Genomic DNA, 23,580 nt, shown 5'->3' with positions numbered 1-23,580 from the left:
ATAAAATCTCTCCCAATTTTCTTTCTTACAAAGCCATTCATTATAATTTCATGTTTGGTATGGCTCGCTTCCGAGGTGTCTAGCTTGCTTATATCTTTAAATGTTTTATGATTAAATTACATTTGTGTGTTATGTATCAATTCATTATTGTAATGTTGTATAATATTTAGTGTTAATCTGTGGTTTATTTACCCAAGTTTGAGGTTTGAATAATAAAGTATTTCACGAAGACTCCCACAGCACACGTACACAGAACGGAACTAGTACAGATTGGAGAATCTACCAGTATCGAGGACAAAGAAGTCAACGATCTGAACTATCAAAAAAGGAAAACGATTTTTTTTCGCGAGGAAACAGGGCAGTAAGAAAGAAATTCCAAATTTGTTTTTACAGCGCCTACTTTCTCTTTTGTCCTAATGCTATTGATACTAACATTTAATTCACTCTTTTACACCTTTTTATACTATTTATCATTTATATATAACTCAATTGAATTCACTGAAATTATGCTCAAAGGAATGGAGATGAAATTCAGATTAACAATTTTGAAATCAGTTTTTTGTTTTTTTTTTTCTTTCATTACTTCATCTATTTCATTTGATACGTACTGAACGTTATATGCTGATCGCTTTATTCCTTTCTTAAGATCCATATGTACAAATATGATAATAAAAGATAGTACAACCTATGCTACAAATCAGTTTCATCATAAACAAATAACATTGAAGTCTTTCTCTTGAAAGTTTTAAAACTTTATTTTTCGGACATGAGAAAAGCATACACTATAAATGTAATCAGAGTAAAGATTTATTATTGTATGCTCATGATTCCTAGAAAGTTGAAAACACGAATAATTTATATGAAAATGTTACCAATGACTTAGTCTATGGTAATAATATCATTTTTCAAATCAATATGTCGTAGACATCGAGCTTCTTTTTCTTTGCGATGCTGGATACAAGAACTTCTCCTCTTCGGTACCCTATTTTTCATCATTTGATTATTCCTTACAGTGCGCGTTTTACGTACAGTTGAATGAGATAGTGTAGTAGCACACCTCCGAATAATGGGAGGCACAAAAACTTCTTCCATGTCATTTTCAATATCTGATCGTGATTCATCTTTTGAGACTTTTTCCACCAAACTGTAAACAAAAATATTGGATATCATCAATGCAACACAATTTTTGTATTATTTAAAAGGAAAAAAATATGAGAATTAACCAGGAAAACTTAAACTGGAATAGAAAACAGTAGCATCATGCAACCATAGTACTTAAAAACTGGGTAGATCAAGTGTTGCAGTTTCATTTGTAAACCATCACAACAATTTCTTATCTTAAAATTTCAAGTTCTTCATGAAAACATTGATTCGAATAATTGAACGCTGTTGAGTCTATCGTAATTAGTTGTTTTGACTAATTTAATGAATCTTTGTAAGACTCCAGTTCCCATGCAACTGTATCACAGTAGAAATTGAAAAAAAAAAAAAAAAAAACAACGGGAAATGTTATAGCATCTCCTCATAACATCTCACCAAACTTTTTTGCTTCATCTCTGAAGACGGAAATTTCCAACCTTCGAACTGGTGTTGTTCCCTGTATTTTTTCTACGGCAACACTATTTGCGGTACTACTTCTATATGCCGAGGCTATAAGTGAAGCTGGGAATTTGCGTTCATTTACTATAACGGGTGAAAACGATTGCTGCCTCGGACTGCAACAAAAATAAGTCAATCAGCAATGCCTACTTTTAGCATTTCTAAATAACACCATATCAATTTCTTTAGTGTGATCATACATTTGTTCTGAGAACAAAAAATAAATAAAAGAAAAGACGTAAGCAATCAAATTAACCTAAAAGCAATAACTTCTTCGAGCGCAGCATTCATAATAGTTTGCGAAGGATCTACTCGAGCTGAATCAAGTTCCTTTTTCAATGCTACATTCAGATTTTTATGTTCATTTAGCTGAAAATTATATTTCGAAGTGAAGCGAATTCAAGCATAAAGTAAAGAAGCATATAGTATATAGATCTATATGTAAATGGAGATGAGATGAACAGTATAAACCAGAAGATATTCACATTTTGTATTTTGTATCCGTGATTTTCTACGATAATGGCAAACTTCGTGACTAACATAACATATCTTCAAAGCCTATCAAATAATAAAACAATGGAGGAGGACAGAAACAAGGGGAAGTAAGAAGGAAAGTAAAGGCATACCTTTTTCTGTAGATCACTGATTTTCTTCCGATTCTCTCGAAGCTCTTCTTTCTGATTTTCCACTGTTTTCGTGGCGTCTTTAAGCTGCCTGAAACAAATATTATTATTTATTATTATAATTGTTATTATTGCATTTATTATTATCAATAATATTATTTATTATTAATTATTATTAAAAATTATTACCATTATTGCTACTACTATTATTATTTATAATTATAGCTGCTATTATTTGTTATTAATATTATTTATAATTATATTATTATTATAATGCTATTATTGCCATTATTAGCATAATTACTATTATTATTATTAATTATTATTAATAACATTTATTGTCAGCACTGCTAATATCTATTATTATTATTATTATTAAATATTATCCATATTATTAATATTATTATTAATATTGTTATTATTATTTATAATTATTGTTGTTATTATTTGTTATTAATATAATTTAATATTATAATTATTGCTAATTATTACTGTTACGTATTGTAACATTATTATTATTACTTTTGCTAATAATTATTATGAATAATATTTATTATTATCATCGTTATTATCATTAATATATTTATTATTAATTACTATTCATTTATTAATATTACTATTATTATTGTAATCACTATAATTATTATTATTTATTATTACTACCACTATTTAATACTTACTAATATCATTATTATTATTAATAAAATTACTTGTTATTATTATCATTTATTAATTATTATTAATATTTATTATCAATACTAATTATTACTTATAATTATTATCAATATTATTATTTTTGGTTACTGTTGTTGTTACTGGTATTTATTATCATTATCAATTTTACTACTATGATTATTTTTTACAATTATTAATTATTACTATCATTATTTATTGTTATTATTATTTTTATAAATATTATTTATGATTATTATTACTTCTTGTTATTATTTATAATTATGATTACCTGTTATTTTTTTATTAACATTTACTATTATTATTCATTATTATTATCAATACTTAATATTGCTGTTACAATTTATAATTATAATTATTTATTATTGTCATCACTATTACTATTATTATATTTATTATTGTTAAAATTATTATGTTATTGCTATTATGGTTATCATTTATTATTACTATTATTTACTATTAATGTTATTATCATTATTGCTGCTACTTTTATTATTATTTATTATTATTGTTATAATTATTATTATCTGCCATTATTTATTATTATTATTATTAACATTAATTATTATTTATAATAATTATTACATTATTATTATCATTATCATTACTATTTATTATTGTTATTTACTACTAATATTATTTTTACTATTAGTATTGCTATATTATTTATTATTATTATTACAATTATCATTAATATTACTACTATTGTTATTATTATTATTACTATTGCTATTATTGTTATTAGTCATTATTACCATTATTTATTACTATTACTATTATTATTATCACCACTAATATGTTCGTTATTATTTATCATTATCATTATTTATTATAATTATTAGTATTTATCGTAATTATTTATGATGGAGTTGTTATCATTACTACTACTGCTATTATTGCTATTATTTACTATTATCATTAATAGTACTGCTTTATTATTATTATTATTATTATTATTATTAATACTATTTACAATTATTATTTATGATTATTACTATTTATTATGACCATTATTATTTATAATTAATATTTGTCAACATTTATTATTTATTATTATTACTGTTATTATTATTATTGTCACTGTTACTATTATTATATTTATTATAATTATTATTACAATTACCATTATTACTATTAGTATTATTTATTATTGTTATTAGTATTATCATCATTATTACTACTATCACTATTACTGTTATTATATTTATTATTTACTATTAGTATTACAATTATTATTATTATTATTATTATTATTAACAATAATATTTATTATTACTATTTGTTATTATCGTTACTACTAGTATTATTACCACTATCACTATTATCATATTTATTATTTATTATTATCACAATTATTATCATTACTTGATATTACTTATTATTATTAATATATATTACTATCGCTATTATTATTATTGTCACTATTACTGCTATTATATTTATTTATTTATTATTATTGTTACTGTTTATCATTACTATTTTTATTATTGTCACTACTACTATTATTATATTATTTATTATTATAACAATTATTATTATTACTGTACTTGTTATCATTATTTATTATTAATATTTTACTACTTATTATAATTGTTACTTATGATTATTAGTTCTCATTGTTATTTATAATCATGAATATTTGTTATTATTTATTATTACTAATATTAACTATTATCATTGTTTGTTATTATTTATTATTATTAAAACTCATTATTATTACTTACAATAATAATTGTTTATTGCTATTATTTTTGTTATTGCTATTATCATATTTATTGCTTTATTATATTATTATTATTACTGCTATTATTGCTATTAATTATTATTACTATTCATTAACACCATTATTTATTATTTAATATTATTAATTATCATTGTTTATTTATTTGTTTATTATCGTTGCTTATTAATATTATCGTTATAATTATTATTTATCACCGTTATTTATTATTGTCACTATTTATTGTTATTACTGTTTATAATTATTATTTATGATTATTAATATTATCAATTTATTATTATCATTATTATTATTATTATTATTATTATTATTATTTATTATTATTGTTTACAATTCTTGTTATTTATATATTTATTAATATTTATCATTATAAAATATTAGTATTTATTTTCTTACTATTATTGACATTTATTATTATCATTATTATTATTTACAACTATTATTATTTATTATTATTGTTGTTATTATTTATTATCATTTATTATTTATTGTTACAATTATTATTATTATTATCACTATTATTATATTTATTATTCATTATCATGATTACTATTGTTACTGCCGTGACCATTTTTATTACTATTGATTATTTTTATTACTTATTTATTTATTATTATTACTATCATTATTAATTATTATTCTTACTATTACCACCATTATTATAATTTATTATTATTACTATTTATAATTATTATTTATGATTATTACTTGTACTTATTATTTTTCACTACAACTATTATTATTATTATTTATTATTTCATTTATTATGAATATTACTATTACTATCATTATTTATTATTTATTATTGTTATTACTATTTATTGTCATCATTATTTATGATTATTAATATCATTATCTATTATTTATAGTCATTACTATTATTATTAGCACTATTATTATATTTATTTTCATATTATTACTATTACTATATATTATTATTGTCATTATTATCATTATTATTATCATCATCGTCATCATTGTCACTATTACTATTATTATTATTATTATTATTATTATTATTATTATTTATTATTATTATTTACTATTTATTATTATTATTGTTATTATTACTATTATTATTATTATTATTATTATTATTATTATTATTATTATTATTATTATTATTATTATTATAACAATGCTGATGTTAATCGGTTAGTACTATTTATACATAATTCGAGAATATAAAAACACAGTTACATTACCTTCTTAGTAAAGCAATGAATTTTTTCACTTCTAATCCTTCACTGGAGATATATTTATCGATTTCCAAAACAGGTTCATCTTTTGCACTGCTAAGCAATTTATAGCTGAAAAGTTCTGAACATGAATGTAAGATTACCAATCAAAACAGAGCACTGTAGGTGGTAGACGTCCTGGCGATATCTCCTAATACATGATATATGCAAAATCATTATAAATTTGGAAAGTACAATCTTCAAATAATACAATTGTGTGAAAATAAAAATTGGAACTAACGTTTTCAGATGATTAATCAGAAATAAAGGACATAGTGACTCCACTTGTATAGTAATCCCGTAAAATGACTTTTCGTGTAAAATAACTTACAACGCAGTAGCTTGTATAGTAAAAATGACTTTTCGTGGTGTAAAATAACTTACAACGCAGTAGCTTGCAATCGTTTCCTGTACTTCTGCAGCTCTTTCTCTAGGTCCAGTTGTTTTGTAAGCATGCCTTCCAGATGCTTGATTTGCTGCATATTAAGCTGAGAAATTGACTCCAAACTTGTCACTTTTTCTTTCTAAATTTAAAATTTTTGTAGCAAACTTTACCAAAGACAGTTTTTGTCAAATTTATCAGCTTTGCTTGTACAGAAAAAGGATAAGCAAGCAATAAGAAAAAGTCCTGATACTTCCTGATGACTTTTTCCTCTCCTTCAAATAACCATTCATTAAAAACTTTTCTTCAAACACAGAACAAGACGATAAGCGGGTCTGGAACTAGGATAACCCAACTTAAATTTTTGTTTGAAACTTTAAAATAAAAACAGCATATGAGTTGTTGCAGTTTAATAAATACTCGTTCTTAGATATAATCAAATAGTACCAATAAAAGATTGGCAGTTATATAAACATTAGCTTGATCCTTGGCTTCGGCAACAGCCTGTTTTTCTTTCTCGAGGTTATCCAGCGCATTCTGCAGCTGTAAATATCGTAATATAAATATGATGCGCTATTTCTCTACAGTTGTGTGAAAATAAAAATATGACAATACTACGATCTTTTTGCCTTTTCGATACATGAAACACTGTCTTCCGGCAGTCATAAATCGTTCTGTTCGAATAGTGAATAAATACAAAAAAGTTTTTGCTGGATTCTGAATAAATTATCTCTAGCTATGGTGATAAAATCATCATGATCAAGTAGATCAGATGAGTATGCTAATTATGCATTGTTTACTCTAAAACTTAAAGCAATCTTTTGAAATTTAGTAAAAGGTGAACAAATAGGAAACTTGATTATGCATTTCGAATGGATCAGTACTGAAAATGAAGCTTTTGTTCTCTTCCACTTGAAAAAAGAGCTGTCGGATGAGATCTCTTGTTGTAGCTTTCTTTCGACAAACTGGACATGTTTTACAGTTCTGTAATACATTCCTTTTTGAAAGTCAGAGAGAAGAGAGTTTAACTACAACACAACATTAAATTATGAGTTGCTAGTACCTTTAATGAATACTACTCTCTATTCAACTATCCTGACTCACATCATTTATCTGTCTAAAACGTTAATTAGAGAAACACAGGTTTGCATTACAGCCAACCAGGCAACCATTTTCCTATTTATTTATGATTTTTGAAGATCTGAAAAAAAAAAGTACTTTTTCATCCTATTAACGTCGATTAGATAGCATTTTAATTGATATCATTAACAACAGTATAAACAAGGGGTATATAGAGAAATCATATCACTACAGGAAGAAAAAAAATTAGAATCAGTTCGTAACAACATTAAAATCATACAAATAGACACAGATAACATCACTTTATACTTTTAAACCGTGAATTGAAGAAAGTTGACAGAAAAGAAAAGAACTGAGGGATATAGATGGAAATAATTCAAAAGTAAAAAATTTTAATTTACCTCAAACCACTGTAAAATACAGTGTAGATGAAATACATGGCCACATCGTACTGCTGCACTTTCACTCAAAAGAAGCGTATCCAAACAAATAAGGCATTGTAGTCGTGGTGTCATATTAGTCCTCCAACTGATAATAATAATAATAATTAATAATTAATAATAATAATAAGCCTTGAGGTACAAACGTTAACTGATAACATTCAATTTGAATTGATAATGGTCAACTCGAACTGTTAACGTAAATACGCCAACAATTTATTTTGAATTGTTGTCAGCATTAACAGCACAAAATGAACGATGATAGTTCGTTGCACAAAACGAAATGGCTTCGTTGCATGCAATTTTATTTTAATTAGCTTGGGTCAAAGGTCATCAAGTGTAATAAAATGAAGAAAAGAAGATATAACTGTTTAGTGCACAAATGTTAAGACTTTATAATGACGTTATGGCCAAGTTGCAAAAGAAAAAGTGAAAGAATTATTTTTCTTATCATTTATAAAACAAAAATCCTTACGGTGTAATTATAGATGTTATGTCAATCCATACATATCAGTGTGACATTTGTGATAATGAAGTAATAGAATGAATATCTGATAGCTGAAAATGAATTTTTTCATTTCTTCGAATGACAAAATTTGAACTATTTATTCCATTCGATAAACAGGCAGTGAACTACACTGATTGCTTACAATTGTAAACAATTTTTGCATTCAAATTTTTACGCCTTTCTCGTTTAAAAAAAATGGCAAAACGTAAAAAAAATTCTTATATATTTTGAGTTTTTGGAAAATGATTTGAATAGTTCTGAAAAATAAATTATATAGAATGAGACTAATAACGCATGGTGTGCTGTGGAAACAAAAATTTGTCGTGGAAAATTTGGTAATTTAATTTATTATTTTGGGAGAGTTTGTTGATGGCAGGGAGATTCGTTGGATGTAGATGTAAATATGTGGGGCAACAGAGGGATGTAATAATTCTCTCATTAGCAGAAGCAATAGTATAATAACTTGATAGAGAACAATTGAAATTGAACTCTCCTGGTTCTTGGTAAAACAAGGGTGACCTCCTTATGTAACAAGCAATATGCATAAACAAAGTATGTGATTTACAATAAGATTGAATTGCCGAAAGAGTAATCGATCTAACAAAGAGCTGTTCACCTAGGCTGCAATCAAATCTAATTACTAGTTGATAAACCGCAAAGAACATCAGTTAGGCAAAAGCTGTCAACCTCGTAGATTTAAGGATAATTTGCAATTAGTGACGACACAACAAAGAGCTCAACTAAATGAGGAACTAATGCCGTGTAGACAGTAGACAGTATATAAACATAAGATTTGAAACAAAAGTATAAACGTATAAACATTACTACAAAGAATTTTATAAAACATATTTTTCACTGCTATTCACAGCTCATATAATATTTTAGAGTTTGGCAATATTAAAATCCGCGACAAGGTGTAATCTACCTGGAATAATTGTCATACGATCATGCAAGTGAGCACTGATCACAACTGTCACATTAATTCAAATAATATATGCCATAATATTATGCTATTAACTGGAAAAAATTCCTTTTCTTTTATTTTTTTTTTCAAACAATTTTATTATCTGATTTCTTATTCGCCTAGCATTAATGCTACTACACTTCATACTAAAATCATACAAATCTTATCATATGACCTTTTGTACTTGCTCATCTTATTCTTGCAAAACTAGTAATTTTCATTTTGCTAATAGGGATGAAAACTGGTTGACTGGTGAAATTTTCCAAATTTCTTTACACTTTTGTGAACTTTTTCTCTCCCTTTCCCTCCCTCTCTCTTTCTCTCTCTTTTTTCATATCAATTTGTCCCTTTCGTGTGATATTATTAGCTGCTAAACGAAAAAGGATTTTATTCCTCCATTACTCTCTTCCTAAACTATCAATGATGCGAATGGAAATTGGTAGATGTAAATTAAAATCGAATGAGTGAACATTTGAAGAATGAGATTTAGAAACAGGAACACATAAATTCGATGGTCAGTCTTGGCCACTTTCTGAAGACTCATTATTAGCTTTTATTTTCCATTTTGGCTTTATTTATCCCTTTCTTCTCTTTTTTCTCTAATAGCAAATCATTCCATTAGTTTTCGTTAGTGAAATGTTTTTTCTTTTTCTTTTTCTTTTTTTTTTCTTTTTGCAATTTTTTTCATTTAAAAGTGTCATTCATTTTAAAAATTTCCATCTACTTTAACTTTCTTTCTTGCAAAAAAATTTTCGATTATTTATAAAACTACTTGAGATTTTTCAAATAAAGTTCTGGTAATTATCGACAGTCAAAAACGACGAAAAAGCAATTTGAAATAAATAAGCGGTCACTTTATCGTGTAAATTTTACTTCAAATTTATGAGAAAAATCATTTGATGAGTAACTTTTGAGGAAAGAACTGAAAATTTGATTCTTCCTAAATTCACAAATGATGAGTGAAATGCACAAACCTATGTTGTATCATCCTTTGTTGATTTTCAATAGAGAATAAGTTAGTTAGATATCAAATTAGTGTAAAATTATTTACCACTACTATTTTCAATTTTATTCTTCATTCATTCTTTCTAACTTTCAAGTCCTATTTACTCAACATTTCTATACTTCATCTTTATTTTATCTCTTTTCTTCGGATATTAGCTCCATTATCATTATCACTATCCTTATTATTTATCTTTATTTGTCAGTTTTTGTTCCTTTTTAAACAATAATATCTAATTGTATGAAACATTTGAAGAATATGAAAGATTGACAGACATTACTAAATGCGACACATCAACCCACACCAGTTACGTACTTAATGAAAATATATTTCCGATCATTGTTGGAAATGTGTCGTAGAATTGGCAGGCAATATGGTGTTAAAAGTGTTAGCTATAAATCAACTACAAATTTAATCTTAATTTTTTTAGTTAAATTTGTCCTTCGATTTTTTTCCTCCAATCTTATTTTTATTTTCACCTCTATCAGCCTTAATTTAACGCAATTTTTTCCGGAATTTATTTCTATAGCAAAACATTACTGATACAGTTTGAGAATGAACGGTGACAATAGAAACTTTCAAGCAGTAACCTTTCTTGTCATTTTATTTGCAATCAGTTTGTGTAATGCGGTATGTTGTTATACATTTATTATTTTATTTGTATATATAAAAACTTTCATTTAGAATTAGTCTGATTATGTATAATATTTCAACTTAATTAAAAAAAAATTTTTTTAATCTGTTTAAAACTTCAAAAATAGTTAACAGAATGACTCGAAAGCTATTTAAATGGAATCAAAAAAAAAAAAACAATCCGTAAGCTTTTGAATCTCTTACAATGAAGACATTAATTATAGACATTTTACTCATACTTTGTTCGATCAAATGAAAGGATTAGAAAATCTTTTTGAAGTGAAGTTTTGAATTTAAGTATGAGCTTTTGTATAGTTTCTTAATACTTCAAGGATACTACCGACTTTAAGAATTTAGAATGATTACTGCGAGTATTATGCAAGCTGTCAACATCGCCTGGAAATTAAAGAGCGCCATTGTGTAAAGATGGAAGAAAAATTAGATCGCGGTGGTACTAAATGTTCAAAGCTTGTTAATGTGGCACGCACAGCAGTTGATAGCTTGCAGCTGAGAAAAGCTGAGCTCGAGAGAGATTGTGTTATGAAAAGTGGTGGTGATCAGCCACGGAGCTTTAAACAGGTATCCAATTTTTGAAGTATCATATTTTTTCCGAAACATAACCATAAAATTAAGTTAATAAATTATCAGCTTACTAAACTTAACTGTATGTGTTCATATACGTTCATAATAAGAGATTGGTCACATTTAGCGAGTAGTGTGTAAACGAGCTATTCAAAGATTTCCGAATTTATTAATCGATGAATTCATCCATAAATTCGGTAAAATTCCCATTAAAATTCGACGGCAACACAATAACATGAAAGCATGCAGGAAATCGGCACGATTACTACGTAAGCAATGCCATATGTTAGCTCAATGCTGTCCTTTGCACAGGTATCGATATTTCCTGTGATTTAATTAACGCAAACTTTGACCTTTATAGGGTTATAAAATATGGTTTAAGATTCTAATAACAAGAATTATGGTATGTTTTTCTAGTGGAAAAGAAAAATTAGCATAATCATTAAAAGAAAAGAAAAAATATAGCTTACCATAATAGTTCTATAAGAAAATATTTCTTATGATCAGTAATGGATTCTGTCTTGGACTTAATTTGCATGTTGTGACATCCTTTAGATTTTTTATTGTCATTGAAATTAGGGAAAATCATATTAATAAAGTTAACTAGCGATGGTTTCCATGGGGATAAATAAACTTTACGTAAAAAGATTAAAATCATCTTTTTCCATCATAATTTCAAAATTTATTTCAACTACAAATTTATTTCAAAAACAATGTTTGTATAAGTATGAATTAAAAATTGGATAGAAATTTTTAACAATGGCACGTTTAATCACCAAACTAAAGACTCGAAAATTGGAAATTGAAGTGCGTGAGATTTAATTTTCAGATCTTACCATTTAGCTCTATCATTCTTTTAATTTAAGACATTTCTGTGTCTCTAATCAAATTTTTGTCAAAATTATATATAGATATTATTTTCAGTTGTCCAGAATTGGAAATTATTCGATCGCAAATCTCATCAGCAACTACATTTTTACATCATCTCAAATGGAAATGCTTCAAGTAGAATTATTATTATTATTAGATGTAACGCTGCTTGAGTCTGATAGTGCAACTGCTAAAAAATAGTTCCAAATTTTGGGCCGTTGTTGTTTTGGCCTCAGTTAATAATAATAAAAATAAAATCACAAATTGCTAGAAACTTTTTGGATGGACGGATTTTACAATTTTTTTTTTGTAAGTCAAAAACTCATGTTATTGTCCATAGGAAATTACTTTTTTCGTTAAATCTATTTGTACTGCTGTTGTCTCTTATTATATATAATGTTTCCTGACAATGCTTCGAGATTAGAGAATTTTTTAAAAAAAATGGCAAGTATTTAGTCACACGGGACATTTGCCCATTTGTCACACAATTTAACAATTTTATTAATACAACTGAGGAACATTATTTAAGCGATGGTTATGCGATGGTTTAAGCCACAGTGCAGAAAATAGCATAATGATTAGCAGTGATAAGCACCATTGATAATACAGTAATATTGGCCTACTGCTATTCAACGATCATTTTATACATTCTAATTCAATTGATGTTAATAAACTGCCTAAAAAAAAACATTAAACAGCATCTTTTTTGGGCGGCAAAACCAAGCGATAATATACGAAAGAAAAGAAGATCTAAAGCAATAGGTCAGTTAGACTTATTAAGTTCCATCCATTTCTCAATTTGTAAACTGTTTATTACTTTTTAATACAGCATAATACACATTGTATCCTCAACCAGTAATCTGTCTAAAATGTGTTGATAAAATTACTAAAAATGTTTTACGCCGTAGCGATCTCTACATGCAACAATGGCAGATGTCACTGACTGTGCTAACTGATCGATTCTTCTAACAAAGAGTAATTGGGAATTGAAAGTGTGCGTAATTCACTATCTTTGCGGCCTTTTCTCTTCAACTAATCACGAAAGCTTCACAATGACTGCAAAATAAGCTCGCCAAAGTGTTGACGATTGTCATAGGATTATTCTGGGAAGAGATTTTTGGCTGCAGAATTTATTGCTGACTTAACTGATTTCATAAGTAACAACTATGAATAGTGATACTAGAAAGACACTTTTGACTTCAGCGTTTAAAACTGACCATCATAGTAGCTATGAACCCCATTAGATAAGAGCAGAACAGTTGTTATCAGATAATGATTGAGACTGTCAACGCAGAAAATGATAAGCGTATTATTATTAGAGGTGACTGCATCAGTAGTGCTTTCACTTAATATGAAGAAGGGAATAATAAACTACAAGAACATAAATGTAATTGCAATAAATAATAGAAAAATAAACCCAACAATAACATGATCATGGAGAATTATAGGACATTGTGTTCGAATTCATAGTGAGGTACGTAGTAGACCATTGGTTCCACGCGTATCTTCGTTTTTTTCTGTACTTTTTGCAGGATATTCAAATGTGGTCACATAGCCATTATCATCATTATCGGAGTCATTTTCTTTTAGTAGTGTTGTCGATCGGCGATTTCGATCAGACTGCTCTGTACCTGTTGTTGTAGTATTTTCACTACTTCGAGCAGTTTCTAAATCACCATATATCTCTTCAGCTCGGAAATTTTTCGTTTCATCTAACTCGTGTTCAAAACTGATTCTCCGTAAAATTGATGATGGATTATTCATGTTTAAAGGATACAGCAATTCACTGGTACCACCGAGCTGCGTTGCACCACTTTGTAAATTGATGGCTGAATCACTAATAGGTGGTAGTGCTGGCGGTAGACATCGCTGTCCTATCGATTGCTGTTGTTCCAGAAGCTTCAAAAAAGTACTTTTTAGTTCTCATAGTTCAAAATTGACTCAAAATTCAAATTATACAGGAATCAATTACTAAATTTCACTCCTTTTTGTTTTCTTCGTTTTTTTTCCCATTTCTCTATCTCGCTAAATTCAGTCCCAGAGACCAAAAATCATATAAAACAAGCAATTTCTAAGTAACTTTTATTTTCCACAGCAAATTGCAGAGCTGATTGATCATTAGGCGTAACTAGCGTTCACTAACAGTAGTATGGACAAAAACATGCGAATAGACTTCTGTCGCCAATTTTTAAATAACTCGATTTCATGCATCTGTTCTCTATATTATTACTATTTCCAAACTAGATAAATGTGACGGACCAACAGAGAATATAATGTCAGTTTATTCATAACTAAATTTTGTCTGCTGCATAATTTTATGTCGCGATAGATCTAATATCGTATGTTCATGTATTCAAATACCCTTACGCACTTAACGATAAGTTATAAGTGAAACTTGAAAAGTGATTTTTTTCTATATTTTTCTACTTTTTCCATCATAGAAAAAGAAAATAAGCATCCTTGAAAAAAAAAGTGAACCAAAACACTACCGATAGTTTAGTTTTCATGTAGGCAATAATATCGATATATCGTTGTTCGGTTGCTTTTCTTTCTCGCTGTTCCCTCTTTAATTCACATTTATATTTTTCTACTTCTTCCATCATAGTTCTTTCATTAACAATCCTTAAATCTCTTTCAGCTCTTAATCTTCCTTTGTAGTCTTTTAGCTTCTTTTTCTGTTCTCGAAGTCCATACTCTAATTCCTAAAAAATTTCTAGACATGAGATCGTAATAACTCGAAAGGAAACAAGCATCCTTGGAAAGAAATAGTTGAGAAATCATTTGGCTTTTCTTACTGATTAATAGGAAAAAAAAAGAATTCATTCTTGTCACATATAATATTTTAGTAACATCTCAAACTAACCCTAATATGTTGTGCTCGTTCATATTCCGTAGTCCAAGAATCTGAACCTGAATCTGAATCATCCAAATTACGATTATATGTACTATGCAAAGTTGTTGGTGATGGATCACCACTACCATACTCTGATGTGGATGCATTAACACGCCGGAAGCGTTGCTGCTGTCGACGACGTCGATGAATCTACAATTAAAAAAGAAGCAGTTTGATTTGTAAAAACAATATTTAAAAAAATTCATAAAAAGTCTCAATATTACTAAAACAATCAAATTTAGTTCAGGGCAGCTTAAAGTTTCAGGAAAGAATCATTTCAGGATGAAAAGCAGAAAAATGGATATAGCACGATGTTAAATAGTTAGGTATTGGCGGGAATAAATTTCTCCCGAAATTTGAAATAATTACGGACCATTTCACCAGGAATAATTATATCCGGATACAATGAACGATCGAGAACACGACTGTAGGCATCACAGTGATTAATGCTTAAATCACCGGGACATGAGCGTGGGCCACGATGTACCCTCGGTCGAGTAGCTGTATGATAGGCTGCTGTGGCGTTGACATGATGATCACGTTGGGTATCCTTTTGGGAGATTGCATATGTTTCGTCTTCCTAAATATTTCATATACACTTATTCAAAAGGTTCAAAACATTCATAACATTCTTTCTTTCTTCTTTCTCTTTAACAAAGAGATATTTTTAAATTAATCGTCCTTTAACAAAGGACGATTAATTTAAAAATAGGACTCAAAACATTGAGCACAAAAGAGTGAAGTTGAGATGGAATGAATTGGAAAGAAAACGACGTACCGCTGCTACTTTCTTTGTTTTTCGCCATTTCAGCCAATTTTTAATCATGGTATTCACTTCTAAAAAAATTAGTGAACAAATGATCGAGGGAGGATATTTTGAATATTTTGAAATGTGCAATCAAGTCATCTAATCAACAGATCAAACATAATAAAGTAAACACACCCACACTTCAGAAATTCAAAATTTTTGACTACTGCAAAGAAGTTTGCAAAACAACATAACAGATAGAAAGCCTACAGAGCATCGACTCTTCAATTTTTCAGTTCCAAAATCAGAAGAGTTAAAATTTAAGTCTTAGAAGATTAAAGGATAGCAAAAAGGTAAGATAGCGCAACAAATGTAAATGATTGATCCAACAAGAGTAAGTAGAGATGAAAATGGGCAGAGAAAAGCGGCGATCCTTTGATACCTGAGAAAAAGGAGGAGGGAGGAGACCCCTTTGTGATTTTGTCACCCAGCCGGCATTAAATTATTTGGAGGGAAAAAAGGGACATCCTCCTACATTAGCAAGCAAATTTTCTCCCCTTCCATCTCCCTTTATTAATGTGGTGGGATTACAAAGATGGAGCAAAGGTTACAATTGATTTGCAACATCAGATTAAAATTTTGAGATGAATTATACAAAAAAAAGAAAAAGTTTCTACTAACATTTTTTCACTGGCAAAAAAAAGTGAAGCTGAATATGATCTACTTGTGAACACAGTGTTCGAATCAAGTAAAATTTTGACCCTAAGCACAACTAAAACAGCATCTAAGTGTGCACAAAACTCGCCCATCTCTATTTCCGTGTTAATCTAGTTTTTGCAACTGTTTTTGTTATTAGAATTAGCAGTTTGGAATCTAATAGATGAACTTTTTCTGGCTAAATGGCATTGTAAATTGTCGAAATTCCAAATATCACAAACTTAAAGTCATTCATACACTAAAGTAGTAAGACTTATGCACTGAACTTCCTTTTACTCAATATTCATTTACAATGTCATCATGCTAATATCATCAGCTGTTTGCTATGAGATACTAGTGTATTAAAGATGCCCCTGAACTCTTTGCAGATAAATCCCTGTATAAACTAATCAAATTGAAATATATATTCTATATCAAAAAAGGCTTTAACCCGGGAGAATTAAGAAAATGTGCTCCAAGGATAAACCAGTGAATATAGTGATAATAAAAAATTATTAAGCGTTTCTTTTTGAAAAGAATGCTTCACACACTGATAAATCAATTATTCCAACATAATCCGAGCAAATGCAATAAGCATCGGTAACAAGAATATATCAATGTTACTATTCAAATACTATTAAATTTCGACACAACATAAAGCAGAAAGGTAAAACACTTGCTTCATACATTGTCAATTAAATGAAATGAAAAAATCAAAAGTTATCAAAAGTTCAGAAGTTAGACAAAGCAAATCACATAATTTCACACCAAAGCGGTTCTTTTGTCACTAAATGCAATGTGTACCGTTTTTTAGTCAGCTTTAAAAAACACTTTATATCCTGCAGTCTCCTCAAATCTAAAAGCGTCACATTGGTATTGATTGTATTCAGTTAACTTTATCAAATCATTGTTTAAATATTGGTAGATTTAAGCATTATATCACGCTGTCCAAGTTTCGTATCACTACTTGACCGTCGAATCACCGATGTTGCCACCTTATCGCCAAATCCATGCGATGATGTTGTTGTAGCCGCGGTTGCACGATCAATTGCACGCAAGGTTTCTTCTAATGTTGCAGAGCAGTCATTTTCACGAGTTGAGAAAGAGCTACCGGATATTGTGCGTCGTTCAGCTTCCACAGACGAAGTGACCTATTTGGACAAAACGCAATAACTTATATCAGTATAACATTGATCAATCCGAGTAAAAAACTGCTGATCAATTACTTTTGGGAAAAAATATGAATTATAAATGAGCTGGAACAGGAGAATAGATTACCAATCAGCTGTTCGTTTTGTCATACTATTTTTACCTGCCAAACACTTTAAATTGTAAAAACAATTAAGAGTTAATCAATCTGGAATGAAGTACAAGGGAAGGCTAAAAATGACGTTTGTTCCGATAAAAGATATGAGTTGACAAACAAAATTTTTTATCAGGTATGAGAAAAGTCCTTACTAAAAATTCCTTGTTCGTCAAGATAAAAATTCAACTAACAAGCTGTCATACCTCGTTAATGCGAAAATTTCTCACTTCGTCAACACTTCCTTCATTTATTGTACTGCAATGTAATGTAGACGGCAATGGAACGGTAGAACCAGAAGTTGCAGAGCAAGCTAATTCGTTCATCGCAAGTACCGATGATGGACCATTTGAAGTTGATGGTGGTGAACAGAAAAGCGATGGCCCTTTGAAGCTGTCAGTCATAAGTTTCGGACCGGTATGTTTTAGCTGCTAAAAAACAAACATGAAATTAAAGAATGAATAATATGCATATTTAGAAAGGATGATAAAATGTCTACTGATACATCGCAACTCTGCTAGTATTGAACGGCTTAAGGACGTGCTTACCTTTTCCAAAGCGCTGATTCTATTTCGATATGATTTTTGTTCATTCTTGAGCATTTCTACTAGCTGAGTTAATCGCTGGATATCTTCAACAAATTTACTCTCGACATGTTGCCGCACTATGCGTTCAGACATCAATTTTTGCTTGTATGAATTTTTGCGCTCTTCTTCCCGACGAAGGCGATAAAGAAGTGCATCTAACTTCGTCTCTAGAGCCTAGAAATTGCTTCATTATATTCAATATTTTTCGAAAACAAAGATTGCATCTCCAAATAATGAACATGTGTTACCTTTCTCACAAAATGATATAGCTTATCAAATATCAAAGAATATACCTGAACAGTATCATCATTGTTTGTACCACTACCATTTTGTGAATCATATGAGTCATCAGAATCTAGAATTTCGGAGTCGTACTTGGTAAACATTGAAACCCGATCATGAAGTCGATCGTTTTCAACATGCGACCGTTTTCCACACCTCATACTACCCTACAACAATGATAAAGTAACAAGAAATGAATGATAAAAGGAACTGTGGGTAAAGAACACAATATAGATGTAGCACAGTAACAAAAATTAAGATCAACCAGCAGAACGTATAGTTAAAAGATGGTGGTTATTTATCATACATTTTGATTACATCCGATAATTAGACGACTTATATTCAGCTTACGATATATTATGCTTATCACTACCAAACGTAGTAGCAAATATAAAAGTGATCAAAAAAGTAATAAAATCAAATACGGTGTTATTAAAGCTTTTATGACTTGTATATGGATCAGTTAACATCATCTTTTAACAAGCAGAAGTATTTATGGTTATAATATATAAGAACAAACTCTGTTGTGGAAATCGATTGAATGACGAAATCTGTCATATTTATCGTATTCATCTCGACCAACACATGATCGCGATGTTTTATACTGCCTTGACTGAGTGACTGTATGATAAGCGGCAGTAGGTCTTAGTAGTGAATCATCGATACTTCTTATCCGAGAAATTCGTTTATCACGCCTTGATGATCCACTACCGTAGCTTTCTTTGCTGCGATGCTTTGCCTTCTCCTGAAATTATGTTAGATTCCCCACTAGTTATAGCTACCTTACATTAGCAGTTATTTGTTTTTTTAAACTGCAACTAATGATGTTAGCAGTTAAATTGCTCACTACTTGAGATAATACTATTAATTCATTTCTATAGCCCTATATATGACTTAGAAAATTAAACTTATCAAATAAACGAAAGGTTTAGAGGTCATCAAAAATAACACTAACGTCATCATGTCCCGTGTTAAAATTATCTTTTTCTGTTGTCTTCTTCGAACGAAACATTTTCAAGAAATTCGACATAGTGAAAGAAAATGAATGAAATGAACGATTGATGAATAAACTGGCTGGAATACAGTAACACTTGAGTAACCGATTAGAAATAACGCCAACTGTTCGACATCAAATAGACACATTTAAAATTCAAATCTTACCGCTTACTTTTAACCGTTATGACTGATCTGTGGCACAATGCAACGTGAGACGTCTCACACAGTGCAAAATTCATGATCTATGCTTGAAAGGAATGAGGATCTAATAATTTTTCTCTTTCGAAATAATTTTTGTAAATGAATTTAATTAAGATAAATGTAAAATATTTGGACAATTAAGAAGATATTGAATTATCTATTATTCAATATTTATTTTCCAATATGACATTATCTAAATTTTTATATTTCTCTTAAATTTAGCTGAATAAATTCCATAATTTATTCTTTCTCATTTGGATAAAAGTATTTTTAGTTTTTATTTTTACTCTTAATAATATATCAATATCAAAAATTAAAAAAAAAAAATGGAAAATTTTTTTAAAGAATGGAAGATAATTTAAACTAATATCTTTAATAGTAGTTTTATTTGATAATAATAATAATACTCTTAACACTGATAATTAATTATTTAAGTTTTAACTGTAAAAAAAAAGAAAGAAAGATTTAAACGGCTAACTTTTGAAATGTTCACATCATTTGTCATACTGTAATATCTAATACCATAGAAATTTTTTTTGTTTTATTTTATTTTTTTTTTTTTTGTACAATTTGAAAATTTCTTCAAATCAATAATTGTAAAATGATTGAAAAGAATTTGTATGAACGAAGGAAGAAAAGAGTATGCCGAAAATGAATAGTAGATAGATATATGATGGTAGGTATATTGTTGCTCATCATTATTAATCATTTCATTTCATTTCATTTTGTCTACATCAACATTCCATCAGTCTTTAATTTTTTTTTTCTTTTTTTTTTTCGTCACAAACCTGTTTTTAGTTCATATTTTCATTTTTGCTGTTTTTTTTTTGTCCTTTTTTTATAACACTTAATGCTTCATATCATTCAAGCATTTTTGTTTCATTAACATATATATATGTGTGTGTTATTTTATTTGAATATTAATAATTATGAATGATAAAGTTATATTACAGCAATTTATAATTATCTTATCAATAAAAAAAGAAATCAGTGAGGTAAACTTTAATATATAAAAGTTTTTATAAATAAATTTGGTTAATTTTTCTTTTGGTGAATATTATAGATTATTGAGTTGTTTGCGATCATTTTTACAGCTAATTCTTAAAGCGAAATGAATTTGCAGCAATTTTCATAGATGAAAGAAGTAAAAATGAAAAGAAATAATTGAGTTAGAGAGTAAAATGATGAAAATTTTACTTTGCAAGTTATTAAAATCTAACATTTTTTGAATACCAATGAAAAATCAACAATTCATTTCATATTTGAAAAGTTTTCGATGATAGTTTAAGCAAATACATGATAGAATAATGTATTAAATAAGATTTATAAAAAAAATGCAACAAAAAAAGAAAATATTTGTTTATTGCAGTGATATATATGACATTTGAAATTGAAGATTGTTAAATAATCCTCAATTTTTGTAAATTCTTTAATTTGTTATGTCTTTTCAAAAGTGGAAATATTAATATTAAAAGAAAACGAAAATTATTCATCTTAAAATTATAAATAATTGAATGGACAAAAAAATTTTTATAGTTAAAAATTACCACTTTTCAAGAATATTGCCATTTTATTTGTACCACATTCCGTGACTTTTAACGAATAATTTTTGAAAAAGTAATACTCTAAAAAACTTTACATTTCATTTAAGCTTCATGTAATAAACCTTAATGATATTGTACGAAACTTCAAATCTGCTTCGCAATCATTGCAATAATACTTTTCTAAATTATAGATAACATATTTCCTCTCTGATATACAGAGTAAAGTTGTGTCACGTACGTCACGTAATAGTTAAATACCATGCAAATAACGTGTTAAAATTAGTTTTGTTTGTTGTACTGATATGATTGGAAGAAATTAATATTCTAAGTATTCTACTATCTTAAAAGATAATGGTGCAATCATGATTTCACCAAATTATGATTGATCTAATCTTTCTAGAAAATATTCAAAGAGCTGATTTTGTGTCCAAAATTTTACACCGCAATAATTCAAAGTTCTATTTCTGCAGCTTAAACAACTTAAGCAGTTATTACCAGCTTTTCGTTCTGAGCACATTTAAAGCTTTAGAAGTATTCCGATTCTCCATTTATTCAATCGTACATAAGAAAACCTCTTTATATATATATTAGTTTACCTTAACTTTCATGATTTAATGAATAATCTCCCCAAAAAATTATATTAAGATAAACATTTTTCATTTTCAGTTGTGTTCTTTAACATATATTACAAGGTCATAGGTCACAATTATGACAGAATAATGATGTCATAGTTCTCGTGTATATGTGATATTAAAAATAATGAGAATTTATTCGTCGAATCTTGCTGATGCAAAAGTGAAGTTAATCAATAAGTGTGTATGAAAATAGTACGTCAAAATTTAAACTAAGCAGTTTATTTTTCTAGTTGCAGTTAAATTGGTTTATTCAGCTTACTGATATGCTTCTATCTGTTATCACTGAAATGCGAGAATTATCAGTGCAAAAGAATGAGCAAGGAGAATGAATGAATGAAGCGTAAGTAACATAAAAGTGAAAAAATTACAAAAGACAAACATACATTTGCGACAATACATAGTATTTTATAAATCATCGATAGAATCGTAATGCGAAAAATCAACAAGCGAAAATAATTTCTAAGTTACATATTTGACGAATAATGTAGGATCAATTGAATGAATGAAATTTTTTTTAACTCTCTTTTATAAATTTACTAGTGATTTCATTTATGATAAGTAAAATGATGATAAATAGATGGAAATTATTGAATAAAATTCAAATTAACTAATCATTTGTAATCTTAATTAATTGATACTTCAAAGTTGGGATTATTTAAAGGTCATTTTAGTGGTAGTTGTAAATTAGACAATTTTCTGTCATTGAATTTAAAGAGGATATAGTAATATGCCAATGTTAACAAATATGTCATAAATATTGTCTTAAATATAGGTGAATATGATTTCTAAATAGTAGTCAATTTGAATGTGCGCAAATGTGATCAAACATGCTGGAATGGATAGACTAGGAAGATGAAGTAATCTCTGTGAAATATATAGCACATGAATGATAATGTATTTAGAGAGCGCTGTTTGCGCATTTTGATGTAAACTGTTTGATTTCGTTTGTCAGTTTTCTTGCACATTCAATTCTTAACATTTCCTTTCCAATTATCATTCCCACGGTTTTCTTTTAAAGCTATCAGTGCTATCACAACTTTAAAAAATATTTTCAAAAATTAACTTAAAAATTGAGTTAATATTTCATTTTTTAAATTTGTTTCTTCCTCATAAGTTTATCTTCTGATATTATCTGATTTAAAAAATTTTACCTCTTTAATTTAAAACACCAACTTATTTCATCTAATGCTAATTATTCATAATTTTTCTCTTTTTTTGATACTAAACGTCAAAAAATGTTACATTTTTAACTTTTAATCTAAATTAATCTGCATAATTCTATCGTTTATTGATATGATACGTGTAAATGATATTTATCTATTTAAGGAGTTCACCTTTT

The 23,580-nt window shown here is 27.8% G+C and overlaps 4 protein-coding genes and 1 non-coding gene across 7 annotated transcripts; 1 reads left to right on the top strand and 4 right to left on the bottom strand.

Annotated features, from left to right (window-relative positions):
- Positions 1–879: 879 nt before the first annotated feature.
- On the bottom strand, positions 880–7,871 carry Bm11083 (the record flags this gene model as incomplete). Of its 2 annotated transcripts, none has more annotated exons than XM_043079187.1 (9): positions 880–1,144; positions 1,578–1,715; positions 1,856–1,968; positions 2,226–2,313; positions 5,862–5,966; positions 6,279–6,418; positions 6,724–6,819; positions 7,132–7,260; positions 7,758–7,871. In XM_043079187.1, 9 exons carry the CDS (start codon positions 7,869–7,871, stop codon positions 880–882), a joined length of 1,188 nt encoding a protein of 395 aa, XP_042935121.1. The 2 variants fall into 2 exon arrangements, with proteins under 2 accessions (XP_042935121.1, XP_042935122.1); XM_043079188.1 differs by having other exon boundaries at positions 1,008–1,144; positions 1,537–1,715.
- Positions 2,086–2,130, bottom strand: Bm16843. The gene has a single exon (XR_006228117.1). It is a non-coding gene; the product is annotated as a small nucleolar RNA Bm16843 (small nucleolar RNA).
- A 2,955-nt stretch (positions 7,872–10,826) lies between the features above and the next one.
- Positions 10,827–12,495, top strand: Bm5148 (Uncharacterized protein; the record flags this gene model as incomplete). Its single annotated transcript, XM_001892765.2, has 4 exons — positions 10,827–10,901; positions 11,262–11,483; positions 11,614–11,798; positions 12,411–12,495. 4 exons carry the CDS (start codon positions 10,827–10,829, stop codon positions 12,493–12,495), a joined length of 567 nt encoding a protein of 188 aa, XP_001892800.2.
- Positions 12,496–13,820: 1,325 nt separating this feature from the next.
- Positions 13,821–16,075, bottom strand: Bm2268 (Uncharacterized protein; the record flags this gene model as incomplete). Its single annotated transcript, XM_001892766.2, has 5 exons — positions 13,821–14,255; positions 14,846–15,058; positions 15,220–15,399; positions 15,623–15,829; positions 16,028–16,075. 5 exons carry the CDS (start codon positions 16,073–16,075, stop codon positions 13,821–13,823), a joined length of 1,083 nt encoding a protein of 360 aa, XP_001892801.2.
- A 1,529-nt stretch (positions 16,076–17,604) lies between these two features.
- Positions 17,605–19,895, bottom strand: Bm11082 (Uncharacterized protein; the record flags this gene model as incomplete). Of its 2 annotated transcripts, none has more annotated exons than XM_001892767.2 (6): positions 17,605–17,844; positions 18,203–18,427; positions 18,545–18,757; positions 18,877–19,032; positions 19,386–19,610; positions 19,821–19,895. In XM_001892767.2, the coding sequence occupies 6 exons, from the start codon at positions 19,893–19,895 to the stop codon at positions 17,605–17,607; spliced, it is 1,134 nt and encodes a 377-aa protein (XP_001892802.1). The 2 variants fall into 2 exon arrangements, with proteins under 2 accessions (XP_001892802.1, XP_042935120.1); XM_043079186.1 differs by having other exon boundaries at positions 18,227–18,427.
- Positions 19,896–23,580: the final 3,685 nt, after the last annotated feature.

This window comes from Brugia malayi, assembly GCF_000002995.4.
Source record: "Brugia malayi strain FR3 genome assembly, contig: Bm_v4_Chr2_contig_001, whole genome shotgun sequence".
NCBI lineage: Eukaryota > Metazoa > Nematoda > Chromadorea > Rhabditida > Onchocercidae > Brugia > Brugia malayi.
Note: the sequence above shows the minus strand (reverse complement) of the source record. Positions and strands in the feature narration are given on the sequence as shown.